Raw genomic sequence first — 12,431 nt, 5'->3', positions numbered from 1 at the left:
AAACCTCCTCTCGCATACGGTGTCTATCCATGTCTGCATCTTTGGTATCTCCCCGAGGGGAATGTTCCCCGTCAGCATTTCGAAGTTCGTTATACATACACACAAACAAATTTTTGTATGATTCAATCACGAAATTAATTGATCCAATCAATTTTTTAATTGAAATGTCTTCAATCACAGAAATGATAGTTTCAAATAAAAAATTTATTGAAAGTCAATTAGAAAATTAATTGATCCAATTAAAAAATTAATTAATTACTATTAATTTTTGTTTCAATTAAAAAAATTGTTGAATCAATTAAATTTTTAATCGATTATTTTTGTACCCTCCACCATTGGATGGGGGGGTATATTAACTTTGTCATTCCGTTTGTAACACATCAAAATATTGCTCTAAGACCCCCTAAAGTATATATTCTGGGTCGTGGTGGATTGTATTGCAAATGGGCCATATCGGTTCACGTTTACGTATACCCCCCATATTAACGGACCCTCAGATTTGGCTTGCGAAGCCTCCAAGAGAAGCATATTTCATCCGATCTGGCTGAAATTTTGTTCATGATGTTAGTATATGGTCTTTAAAAAACATGCAAATATTTGTCCATATCGGCCCTTGGAGAAGCAAAATTCATCCGATCCGGTTGAAATTTAGTACGTGGTGTTAGTATATGGTCTCTAACAGTCATGCCAGAATTGGTCCATATCGGTTCAAAATTATATATAGCCCCATATAAACCGATCCCCAGATTTGACCTCCGAAGCCTTTTGAAGGAGCAAAATTCATCCGATCCGGTTGAAATTTGGTACATTGCACTAGTATATGGCCGATAACAACCATGCCAAAATTGGTCCGTATTGATCTTTAGTTATATATATTTACGTATTTAATCGACCTTTCTTTTGTCTAATATATATCCCGCATGGACTAACTTACAATTTAGAGGATGATGTTAAGACCCTCACGGTCGGAAGGGACGGGAAAGTGGGCGATGAGACCGTTCGAAAGTTTCTACGCAATCCTTGATGGAGGGTACATAAGATTCGGCCTGGCCGAACTTACGGCCGTATATATATATACCTCAATTAAAATTTTCATTGGAAACATTTTCGTGAAATTTTTTCTGTGTACTTACAGATTGAATAATCTTGCAATACTTGTGATCTTTGCACCAGTTTGAGGTTTTCATTAGCGCGGGAGATAAAAATTGAAATTATGAGGAAGTTATATTGTTGTTTAATTAATTTAGTTAAGGAAAACACACATGTATATCAGTCCTTAAGGCGGTGGTGGGGTTATATTTACTTGAGGTGAACATTTCATACTCAAAAAGATCTATGTCTTTTTAATGGGATTACATATGTTCATAAAACATAAAAATTTCAAATTGTGTACTAATGCTAAATAAAATCAACTAGAACTAATGAAAAAGGTATCATTGGAAGATGACGGTAAGGTTATAATTAAACAACTCCCATTGTTTCATGGGTTGATTTAAAACTTCAGATTTCCTAATTTATCTGAAACATTTTTTGTATTTGCAGTTGCTTTCTTTGCATTCTTCAATGGTTTCGATGTGGACGCTTTAGGTTTCTTCACAACCAAATCTTTGTGAAGTTCTCGAAGATTGGCGTCCACCAATTCCTGTTTCTTGGTAACGACTTCCTTGATCTGTAATTAGGTGGAGTAGTTAATAAAACGAACAGTAAAATATATGACTTCCCATTTTACCTTTTTTAGTTTACCCTGAACTTCCTTGGGTTTCTTTTTCTGTTTCACATCATTTACTTTGAAAATGTTTTTAGTTTTCTTCGAAACTGCTCCCGCTGCACCACCAGTTTTTTGTTTTGATCTGCGACCCATGTTTAGCTAAATCTGTAATAAAAATATCAAACATATCAATAAAGCTATGTGTTTCATGAGAGAGATTTATTTACTTTATTGAAAATGAATAATATTAAGGACTTTTGATTTTGCTTTTTGAAGTATCTGTAAACTCGTCATTAGCTTCGATGTCCAAACTTGCTTTTCGTTTCAGGTTATTAGTTATATTCTCGTTTGAATTACCTATTGGTTGGGTTAGTATTTCCTTAGTTAAGAAAAAGGATAATCTATACATATCCTTGTTGGGTGCAACATTGCGTACAAAATGTACACCTTCTAGATTGATACCTAGAGGCATCTGCAAATTTTCTTCAACCAATCGCAAGACTAATTCTTTGGTATCTCTGCCCTTGGCGAAGGAGTATACATGGACTAGGGGGTATTTGAAATTAGGCTTAGAAAAATCCAAAATGTTTTCCTTAAATTCTTCTATGAACAAGCCTCGGAATGCTGTCAGGAATTCAACAGCCATTGCTGGCAAGTTCATAGTTATGTGCATTTTGAGTTTTACGTCTTTCTCATTAATACTTTGCCAACGCTTTAGCAAATCCTGCTTTATTTCTTGCATTATAAAATCACGTCCATCTTTATTAAATGTTTGCGCAGTACTCTGGCATTTGTTGCGTTTCATGTTGTGCTGTAGCCATTTAAAACTTTCGGGGTTCAAATCATTGGCCAAAACAAAACATTTCTTTTTTGCCGCTGGTACGGAAAAGGGTCCAACACCGGCAAATACATCGTAGAGTACATCACCAGATTTGAGCATATCAACTACTCGTTCATGTTCGGTAGAGAGACGAGGATTCCAATAGACTTTTGAAAAGTCAAATTCAAAGAATACACCATTCTCCTTAGTCTCGACTTGATACCGGGGCTCTCCTCTAAGCAGATCAAACTTAAAATTACGGTAAGTGTTGTCGATCGTAGCCGCTTTATTGACTACCGTCTTGCAATTTGCCACTTTATCCAACAAAACTTGTCCTATAAGATCCCTGTAGGGCAACAGATGATCCCTTAAATTCAAATGCACAATATGGCCAATGCGGGAATACGAAGTCAATCCTTCCTCGTCTTTGGGCAAGACAGCCTTGAGTATTTCATCAGCTCTCCAATTGTCATAACAAAGCTGAATTTCCATAAAACCAAAGTTTTCCACAGTTATTTCTTGTTTTTGTAAATCAGAACATGGCAAATCCTCCCAGCATTTTACAGGGCTGGGATGCAGAAGTATCAATCGACCTTCCACGTTATTTTGCATCATTGGTTTTACTGGCTTCATTTTTTCCATTTTAAGCAACACTTTTTTCACCATCGGCATAACTCGTTGAGCCTTTTCTTCTGGCACCCATAAACGTGGTACTTGTATGGCTTTATTAAACTGTTCCGTATTCAATTCTATCATTCCGAATACCTCATTGGGGGGTTTCAAGAGATCACAATCCATGTTTTTCCAATAATGCCGTAAACGTACTAATTGATTCTTGGGATTAAAAGAGAAAAATATTCCAACTCGACAGATATGCCCCAGACTAGTTTGAATCATGAATGTACCCAGGGAATATTGGGACAGTTCAATCAGAAAAGTAGGTCAAACCAGTTTTTATATTACAATCCGTTCAACAGACTATGTTACCAGGCTCAAGCATTCTTGTGCAATTTCATTGATAACTTCCCAAATTATTTTTCTGACCCAATAATTATATATTTTTTTTTTTTACAAAATTTACCTCTTCCCGATAGAGATCACGTTGACATTTGTACTACATTAGTTAGTGTTGGAAAGCGACACTCATAGGTGATTGAGATTGTGTAGATTCACTCTCCTTTATCGAGAAAGCAATGCCATCTACATGGGTTATAGATGACTCTATGTGAACGAACACAACACTGACGTTAAGCGTCTGAGGAATTAATGTTTCTTGTTGAGAAAACACATATAAAAGTTTTAAGATTGATATATTGCTTCACAAATTGTGTAAGATTACATCTTTATATATGTTCACTGGGATAATCCAAAGTAGGACCGACCTTCATTTTAGGAAAGCTGGAAAGAACGAAGGGCAAAATTCCAAAGAAGCAGCAAACAATGGAAACTTACTCATGCGATTTACAGACTATCAGTTGTTCCGGACGGAATGTCGGTGTTTGTAAAGAATCTTAAGGGCACCTTATACGGTCGGATAAACCCTACGACACAACACGTTGCGGCGACAAATCCGCTAGTATAAGACCATGTTCGCGTGTTGCGGGGACGTGTTGACATAAAATCAAAACAACTTTGATTTTTTCCAGTTGGGAGGCACAAAGCTTCACGTGTAAGGGGATGTTCGCCAAACATTAGCAAAAACAAATTTATTTACATAATTAAAACAACCATTTCTGCAATGAAATTAATGAGGGATCGCTAATTCAGCTTGGAATTTTTATTGTTTCTTCCATTTTTTCTGAAAAAATGGCTTTAAACCTAACTTTTCGTCCATCTTCATTGTTTGTGTTTATGCTTCTTCTTATTTCTTCATGTTGTTATCATAATTGTTCGTGCAGTGTGAGGGTAAAACTTGAACGAACACACAACAAATAGGCGAACCTCTGTCGTAGTGTTTATCCGACCGTCTAAGGTCCGCTTTACAGTGTGTCAGATCGATACGACTTGTCGGCGATGACTAAATAATCGGTAAATGAGTTATCGATCCCATAAACCTGCAGCAGTATCGATTCTGCCTTCGGACTTAACTTATAAATTGCACAATATATGGGATATGTTCGACGAGAGCACTGTCCGGAATAACTGATAATCTGTAAAGCGCATTAGTCTTTAACACACAAGACAAGAGTATATAAAAATTTGTTGTTGTATTATAAGTTCGGTGCAGCCGGCTATGAAGCTTTACAAACTTTGATACTGAATGACTATGAGTGTATCAACTTTACGCAAGAGCGCAATATATGAAATGTGTGTGCTATGTTTGATTTCCGAACCGAAAATTTAACGCAATCAATGTCCTGGATCTTCTCAATCCATGACTTGGCAAGATTTGGCAATAATGTAATCAAAATCATATATATGACCGGTACTAAATTTATGTTTCACATGTACAAATCAAAACTAAAGGTACCCAGCAAAACAAGAGCTTCCAAATACTATGTAGTTTGGATCCCCAACTTGTGATCCTGAAGTATATAGAACGGAAGTACTTCGTTTTCGGATCCTTTGCATTGCTTTAAAAGTTATGCCTTGAAAGTTCATTTGAATGAAGAATTAAAAAAAAAACTAAAAAAATAGTTGTTCCACAAATATTTATTTTTAAGGTCATCCCGGGATCCTCCATCAATTTTTGTCCACTTCTGATGAAGTTTTACATTTTAGCTAAGTTTTACAATTCAAATGTTTGTGATATGATTGAAATATGACACCAAGTTATTACATTCTAACTACTACTCGATATGTTCTTTATTATGCGCTTTACAGACAATCAGTTATTCCGGACGACAGTGCTCGTGTCGAACATATCCCATATATTGTGCACATTATAAGTTAAGTCCGAAGGCATAATCATGGGATCGATAACACATTTACCGATTATTTAGTCATCGCCGACAAGTCGTATCGATCCGACACACTGTAAGATTCTTTACAAATACCGACATTCCGTCCGGCATAACTGATGTCTGTAAAGCGCATTAGTATGAAAGAAACAATATAGAACACTAAAATATGGAACAGGTGATTCAAATCGCTCCAGTGGTATTTCAAAATTAATTTCAAATCTCACTTATTTTTTCAAAAGATTTTTCTATGTTGTGCATCGGTCTTGTTTTGTACTTTTCCTTTTGAATATATTTGCCTTTTCCATGGAAGTGTGAGTAAAGTCGCACAGGTTAAAATTCCAGCGAAGGTAAAATTTTTAATTTTATTTTTATTGTTTTTTTTTTTTTAATTTTTATAAATTTTTACAATTTTTGACTTTAGCCAATTACCGCCCTCTGTCCCCATATGAGGACACCTGTTTAAAGTCAAACAACTATGAGCTACACGTTATTTTTGTAATTTTAAATACACGTATGACAGCTTTATACTGTATCTGATCTATGAACAAAAACCGACCAAATGTTTTTTTTATACCCTCCATCATAGGATGGGGGTATATTAACTTTGTCATTCCGTTTGTAACACATCGAAATATTGCTCTAAGACCCCATAAAGTATATATATTCTGGGTCGTGGTGAAATTCTGAGTCGATCTAAGCATGTCCGTCCGTCCGTCCGTCCGTCTGTTGAAATCACGCTAACTTCCGAACGAAACAAGCTATCGACTTGAAACTTGGCACAAGTAGTTGTTATCGATGTAGGTCGGATGGTATTGAAAATGGGCCATATCGGTCCACTTTTACGTATAGCCCCCATATAAAGGGACCCTCAGATTTGGCTTGTGGAGCCTCTAACAGAAGCATATTTCATCCGGCTGAAATTTGGTATATGGTGTTGGTATATGGTCTCTAACAACCATGCAAAAATTGGTCCACATCGGTCCATAATTATATATAGCCCCCATATAAACCGATCCCCAGATTTGGCTTGCGGAGCCTAAAAGAGAAGCAAATTTCATCCGATCCGGCTGAAATTTGGTACATGGTGTTGGTATATGGTCTCTAACAACCGTACAAAAATTGGTTCATATCGGTCTATAATTATATATAGCCCCCATATAAACCGATCCCCAGATTTGGCTTGCGGAGCCTCAAAGAGAAGAAAATTTCATCCGATCCGGCTGAAATTTGGTACATGATGTTGGTATATGGTCTCTAACAACCATGCAGAAATTGGTCCACATCGGTCCATAATTATATATAGCCCCCATATAAACCGATCCCCAGATTTGGCTTGCGGAGCCTTAAAGAGAAGCAAATTTCATCCGATCCGGCAGAAATTTGGTACATGGTGTTGGTATATGGTCTCTAACAACCATGCAAAAATTGGTCCACATCTGTCCATAATTATATATAGCCCCCATATAAACCGATCCCCAGATTTGGCTTGCGGAGCCTCAAAGAGAAGCAAATTTCATCCGATCCGGCTGAAATTTGGTACATGATGTTGGTATATGGTCTCTAACAACCATGCAAAAATTGGTTCACATCGGTCCATAATTATATATAGCGCCCATATAAACCGATCCCCAGATTTGGGTTGCGGAGCCTGAAAGAGAAGCAAATTTCATCCGATCCGCCTGAAATTTGGTACATGATATTGGTATATGGTCTCTAACAACCATGCAAAAATTGGTCTACATCGGTTCATAATTATATATAGCCCCCATATAAACCGATCCCCAGATTTGGCTTGCGAAGTCTCCAAGAGAAGCAAATTTCATTCAAATTTCATATATGATCTTTAACAACCTTGGCAGAATAGATCCATATCGGTTCATAATTATATATAGCCCCCATATAAACCGATCCCCAGATTTGGCTTGCGAAGTCTCCAAGAGAAGCAAATTTCATCCAATCCGGTTGTAGTTTGGAACGTTAGTATATGATCTGTAACAACCGTGGCAGAATAGGTCCATATCGGTCCATAATTATATATAGCCCCCATATAAAACGTTCTCCAGATTTGACCTCCGGAGCGTCTTTGAGGAGCAAGATTCATCCGATCCGGTTCAAATTAGGAACGTGGTGTTAGTATATGGTCGCTAACAACCATACCAAAATTGGTCCAATCACACAAAAATTGGTCCATATCGGTGCATAATCATGGTTGCCACTAGAGCCAAAAATAATCTACCAAAATTTTATTTCTATAGAAAATTTTGTCAAAATTTTATTTCTAGAGAAAATTTTGTTAAAATTTTTTTCGGTTCATAATAAAATTTTCATCATTGTCAAAATTTTATTTCTATAGAAAATTTTGTCAAAATTTTATTTCTATAGAAAATTTTGTTCAAATTTTATTCGGTTCATAATCATGGTTGCCGCTCGAGCCAAAAATAATCTTCCAAGATTTTATTTCTATAGAAAATTTTTGTCAAAAGTTTATTTCTATAGAAAATTTTGTTAAAATTTTATTTCTGTAGAAATTTTTGTCAAAATTTTCTTTCTATAGAAAATTTTGTCAAAATTTTTATTTCTATAGACAATTTTGTGAAAATTTTATTTCTGTAGATAATTTTGTCAAAATTTTATGTCTACTTTGTCAAACTGAATTATATACGTATTGGATCGATCTTTTTTGTTTAATATATACCACGTATGGACTTACATACAATTTAGAAGATGGTGTTAGGAGGTTTTAAGATACCTTGCCATCAGCAAGCGTTACCGCAACTTAAGTAATTCGATTCTGGATGGCAGTGTTTAGAAGAAGTTTCTACGCAATCCATGATGGAGGGTACATAAGCTTCGGCCTGGCCGAACTTACGGCCGTATATACTTGTTTTTTTGATAAAGAAGTGTCATATACAGTGGGTAAAATACTAATTATTATTCGGATATCTTTCGTAAAATACTTTCAATAGTATTATGTGTACCAATGATCTAAAATCTATAATTCTTCGCATATAATATCTCGATTGTGTGTATATAAAACTGTTAAGTTATTGCAATAAAAAAGTCTAAAATTGTACAGCCAGGTAATGGAGATTTTCATACTTAATATGCCCAATGTCCCACATGGGGACACCATTTTTTCTAAAAAGTATCATTTTTTTATTTATTCGTTACTGAGTTAATAAAAAAAACTCATAAAATCAATTTTTCCGGCAGTTAATGGGTTAAACGGCCTTAAAAAGAAATGCTTGTAGAACAAATTCCAATTATTTTGCCGGGTTATTTTAGCGGTTACATTTTTGAATCGTTTATCTTGTCATCCAAGTTTTAGCAAGACTTGATAAAAATTTATTTGTACTGTTTTACTGCAAAACCTAACATAACTTGGAAGGGGAATGAAGCATCAATTCAATAAGCATCTATTCAATTTCTTTCTACTTTCAAATTGCTGTTATTAAATAAATTTGTATTTACCATTTTTTCCCAGATACTATTCAATTAAAACATTTTTAAATGTTTTCATGGTTTGTATAAATTATATTTGATTTTTATTAATTTTTGTTTGTTAAAATATTATTGCATCTATCGATGGTGCTTAAAATGTAAATGCCATAAAATAAATAAATATATATTATTAGGTATATGTATGCATTGCACTTATTATTGTTAAATAATGATGTATGGATCCGTCTATTCGTCAGCAGAATCTATTGTAATGAATTCGTAAATTAGTTTTCACTGGTAAAACAAAAAATAAAGTGAGAAAAATGCCTCAAAATTAATACTTAAAGCACACTAAAATTATATGAGTATTTGTGCGTGCACATGTATGTTTATGACCGTGATGATGAGACCATCATATGAAAACAATAGTAGGTGAAAAATAGAGCCAAGACAAACCAGCATTGTGAACGGAAAAGAGAAGCAAAAAATTCGGGTGATAGTTGAGAAGATTCGCATATTTCTCGATATCCCGCACAAGCGGGAAGGTAAAGGTCAGCTCAATATCGCCGTGCTGTCGTTGGTCGTGGAACACCCGATGTTCGGGGTCGTGCAGAGGCAATTGACGACTTAACACGCACAGGCTGTGTAACCGAATCGGAATTATAGCTAAGGTATACATGCGAGAGATCCACAAAATCATTGGCATCCTTATTAGATGTCTTAGAGTCCGTTATGTGTTTCCGCATATTGTTCCCAGTGTAGGCTACACACTTCAATTGCCATTCTCCAATATCTTCATTCCAATGAGTGTATTGATTAATCATCGATTGATATTCCTTGGGTATGTAGGAATTGAGGACCAACTCGCAAAGAGCCAATTCACGTGACAGTGAACGTATATTTTCATAGATGGCCTCTTTTTCGCGTTGATGTTCCTGTTGTTGATCTGCCAATTCTGATTTGACACCCATAAGCATTTGCATTACCCGATGTATTTTCTTGGTAATCCCAGTGTTTGCCTCTTGCAAGGAGGAATAGCGTTCCTCGATGTCAATGCGTTCGGTTTCCTTTTGTTGTAGTGTTTCTTGAAGCATCTGTTCTGCCTTTTCCCTTTCTTCCAATTCTCGTAGTGATTGTTCCAATAATTTTTCTTGTGTTTGTGCCTTTTCCAATAGATTTTCTCCACCAACCAAGATTTTTCCCTCCAAAGACATAAGTTTATTGCGTAATTGCTCTTGTTCGGTTTTAGTTTTCGATATTTCCATTTGGTGTTCCTTTTTGCGTTTTTCTAATGCCTCTTTCTTGGCCTGTTTCAGTTCCCTTAAGCGTTGTTTTTCCAAGGCCCTCTCAGTCATTTGATGTTGTGTTTCAGCCAAAACTTCTGCCTCGATTTCATCATCGTCCTCTTCGTCCTCCACTTCTTCCTCCTCCTCTTGGGGTTCTTCCTCGTAGCCCTCTTCCAGCTGTTTACGTAAACGTTCAATTTCCTCCTGGAAATGCCTGAGCAAAGCATCCTTCGGCTCTTCGTTGATGTGCATGCGATTCTGTATGTTTTTGGTACGACTAGCATAACGCAATGTCGAAATAGTTTCCATATAGTTGGTATCAGCTGGGGAAATTGTGGCACACATAACCGTTTTCGAATTGCCACCTAATGAATCTTGCAAGAGACGGGTTAGTTTGGAGTTTCTGTATGGAATGTGTGAGCTCTTCCCATCCACCAAAGCACTAATAACATTTCCCAATACCGAGAGAGACAAGTTGATTTTGGTAGCTTCTTTCAAACGCTGCCCGCTGGCCTGAGTTTTGCTTTGTCTTTCAGAACCGGCCAAGTCGACCAGCTGCAACTTGCCCATTCGAACATGCTGCTGTCCTCCCTCAGCTAATTCACTGCGCTCAATTGTTATCGAGAAAATGGCATGCGATCTAGAAGATTCCTGGTTCATTTTTGTTGCCCCAACTGCCCGATTCTTATTGCCCAATTTCATAATGTTTTCCAAATCATCAGCATTGTGAACAACATAGCCACTCAAATCTTTGACAAAAACTCCTATGTCAGGCCTTTCTTTTACTTCCAAACTTTTGGTAACATCCTTACCAAGCAAATCGCGAACTTCTTCATTGTATATTTCCATGTAACTGACACGGACTAGAAATTTTTGGTTTTCTTTGGCTTTAGCAATATGACCAAATATATGGGCAAAAGCATTTGGAATTATTCCCTTGGTCTGTGGACTTTCAGGATTCCCAGACATGGTATAGGTTTTGCCCGTTCCAGTTTGTCCATACGCCAAAATGGTGCCATTGTACCCTTCCAACACTTTTTCCACAATGGGCCTTGCAGTGTCTACATACAAATCCAACTGGCTGCTATCCCCATCGAATACATTGTCGAAGTAATAGTTTTTGGGAGGTTCATTTGCAGTGGCGTTGGGTTTAACAACAGTAATAGCTCTCTTAAGTTTGTCTACTTTGATGACACCCAACGACCCAGAAGCTATTTCGTTTTTGTCCATAGGACGAGCTCGGACCACAACTCTAACATTTTCCACTTCCGCCTCCTGTTCTTGATTTTGTTGATCGTTAGTCATCGCTATTTTTTCTACAATTTTTCACAGATATTAATTTTTTCGTCTGGTTGCTTAGCTAAGAAGAATCGATTTTTTCATCAGCTGTCATTTTTTCACCAACCACCAAAACAAATATACGAGTGCAGAGTTGTATTCGAAAAATAAAAAAATTTTACCAACCCAATAAACACAGGATGAGCGTTTTTCAAATGCAACAACTATTCAGTTTGCAGGCCGGTATGCACCTCTAGCGAAATTTTCGGTAGCAAAAATTTATTTAAGTCTACAACAAAAAAACAGGGCTGTGTACACAAATTTTAATCCAGCTAATCGCTTTTAAAAATTGTTAATATATGTTCCAAATATTCCTCAAATAAATTGTTTATTATTTACAGACCTTTTAAAACTTTTACGCACACAATGATTGTAATAAATTAAATGTTTGCTGCCAAAATATGCTTTTGACAACCCTGTTATTTTCATTAGAGGTACGTACCAGTTTACGAAATTGAACGCTACCGAAAATTTCGTTAGCATAAATAGCAATGCATTTCTTATGGGAATGAAATTTTTCGCTAGGCCTTGAGGGTAAATATAATTTTCAACATAAATTCAAATTGACTTGAAATAGCACATCTTCAATACATCTTCAAATTACAACTTCCAATTTGCCAAAATGTTGACGAAATCTTTGAAAAGGTGTTGAAAAGGGGTTTAAAAAGGTGTTTTCAGCTTGAAAACTGAACATAGTACTCAGCTTTAAGGTAAGTACTATGTTCGCTTTTCGAGTTGAAATTTTCGCGGTTACTTTATTAAAACAGTTCAATATGAAGCAGACAAATTAACTCAATTGATGCGAATTTTCTCGTTCCCCTAGATTTCGGCAAGACTTTACAGGAATATTTTGGTTTTAATTTATAATTTTGATTATTTCAGGAAAAGTAATCGCGAAAATAAAGTGATTTTCAACTCGAAAACCGAACATAGTA

General features: G+C 36.1%; 3 protein-coding genes across 3 annotated transcripts; all 3 read right to left on the bottom strand.

The window, feature by feature from the left end:
• Positions 1-1,267: 1,267 nt before the first annotated feature.
• Positions 1,268-1,865, bottom strand: LOC142233385 (tRNA (guanine(37)-N(1))-methyltransferase). The gene is made up of 2 exons (XM_075304281.1): positions 1,730-1,865; positions 1,268-1,669 (listed from the first exon to the last, which is right to left on the bottom strand). Exons 1-2 carry the CDS (start codon positions 1,859-1,861, stop codon positions 1,493-1,495), a joined length of 309 nt encoding a protein of 102 aa, XP_075160396.1. The 5' UTR covers positions 1,862-1,865; the 3' UTR covers positions 1,268-1,492.
• On the bottom strand, positions 1,797-3,603 carry LOC142233384 (tRNA (guanine(37)-N(1))-methyltransferase). The gene is made up of 2 exons (XM_075304280.1): positions 1,936-3,603; positions 1,797-1,873 (listed from the first exon to the last, which is right to left on the bottom strand). The coding sequence occupies exon 1, from the start codon at positions 3,423-3,425 to the stop codon at positions 1,956-1,958; it is 1,470 nt and encodes a 489-aa protein (XP_075160395.1). The 5' UTR covers positions 3,426-3,603; the 3' UTR covers positions 1,797-1,873; positions 1,936-1,955.
• A 5,341-nt stretch (positions 3,604-8,944) lies between these two features.
• On the bottom strand, positions 8,945-11,556 carry Klp64D (kinesin-like protein 64D). Its single transcript, XM_075304824.1, has one exon. The coding sequence runs from the start codon at positions 11,461-11,463 to the stop codon at positions 9,430-9,432; it is 2,034 nt and encodes a 677-aa protein (XP_075160939.1). The 5' UTR covers positions 11,464-11,556; the 3' UTR covers positions 8,945-9,429.
• Positions 11,557-12,431: the final 875 nt, after the last annotated feature.

The sequence above is a fragment of the Haematobia irritans genome, chromosome 4 (genome assembly GCF_050003625.1).
Source record: "Haematobia irritans isolate KBUSLIRL chromosome 4, ASM5000362v1, whole genome shotgun sequence".
Classification (NCBI taxonomy): domain Eukaryota; kingdom Metazoa; phylum Arthropoda; class Insecta; order Diptera; family Muscidae; genus Haematobia; species Haematobia irritans.
This window is presented reverse-complemented; position numbering and strand designations above follow the sequence as displayed.

Coding starts and splice junctions, on each gene's coding strand:
- LOC142233385 (XM_075304281.1), bottom strand. CDS start 1,861: ATGGGTCGCAGATCAAAACAAAAAACTGGTGGTGCAGCGGGAGCAGTT. Junction 1,670..1,729: donor TTCAGGGTAAACTAAAAAAG/GTAAAATGGGAA, acceptor ACCTAATTACAG/ATCAAGGAAGTCGTTACCAA.
- LOC142233384 (XM_075304280.1), bottom strand. CDS start 3,425: ATGATTCAAACTAGTCTGGGGCATATCTGTCGAGTTGGAATATTTTTC.
- Klp64D (XM_075304824.1), bottom strand. CDS start 11,463: ATGACTAACGATCAACAAAATCAAGAACAGGAGGCGGAAGTGGAAAAT.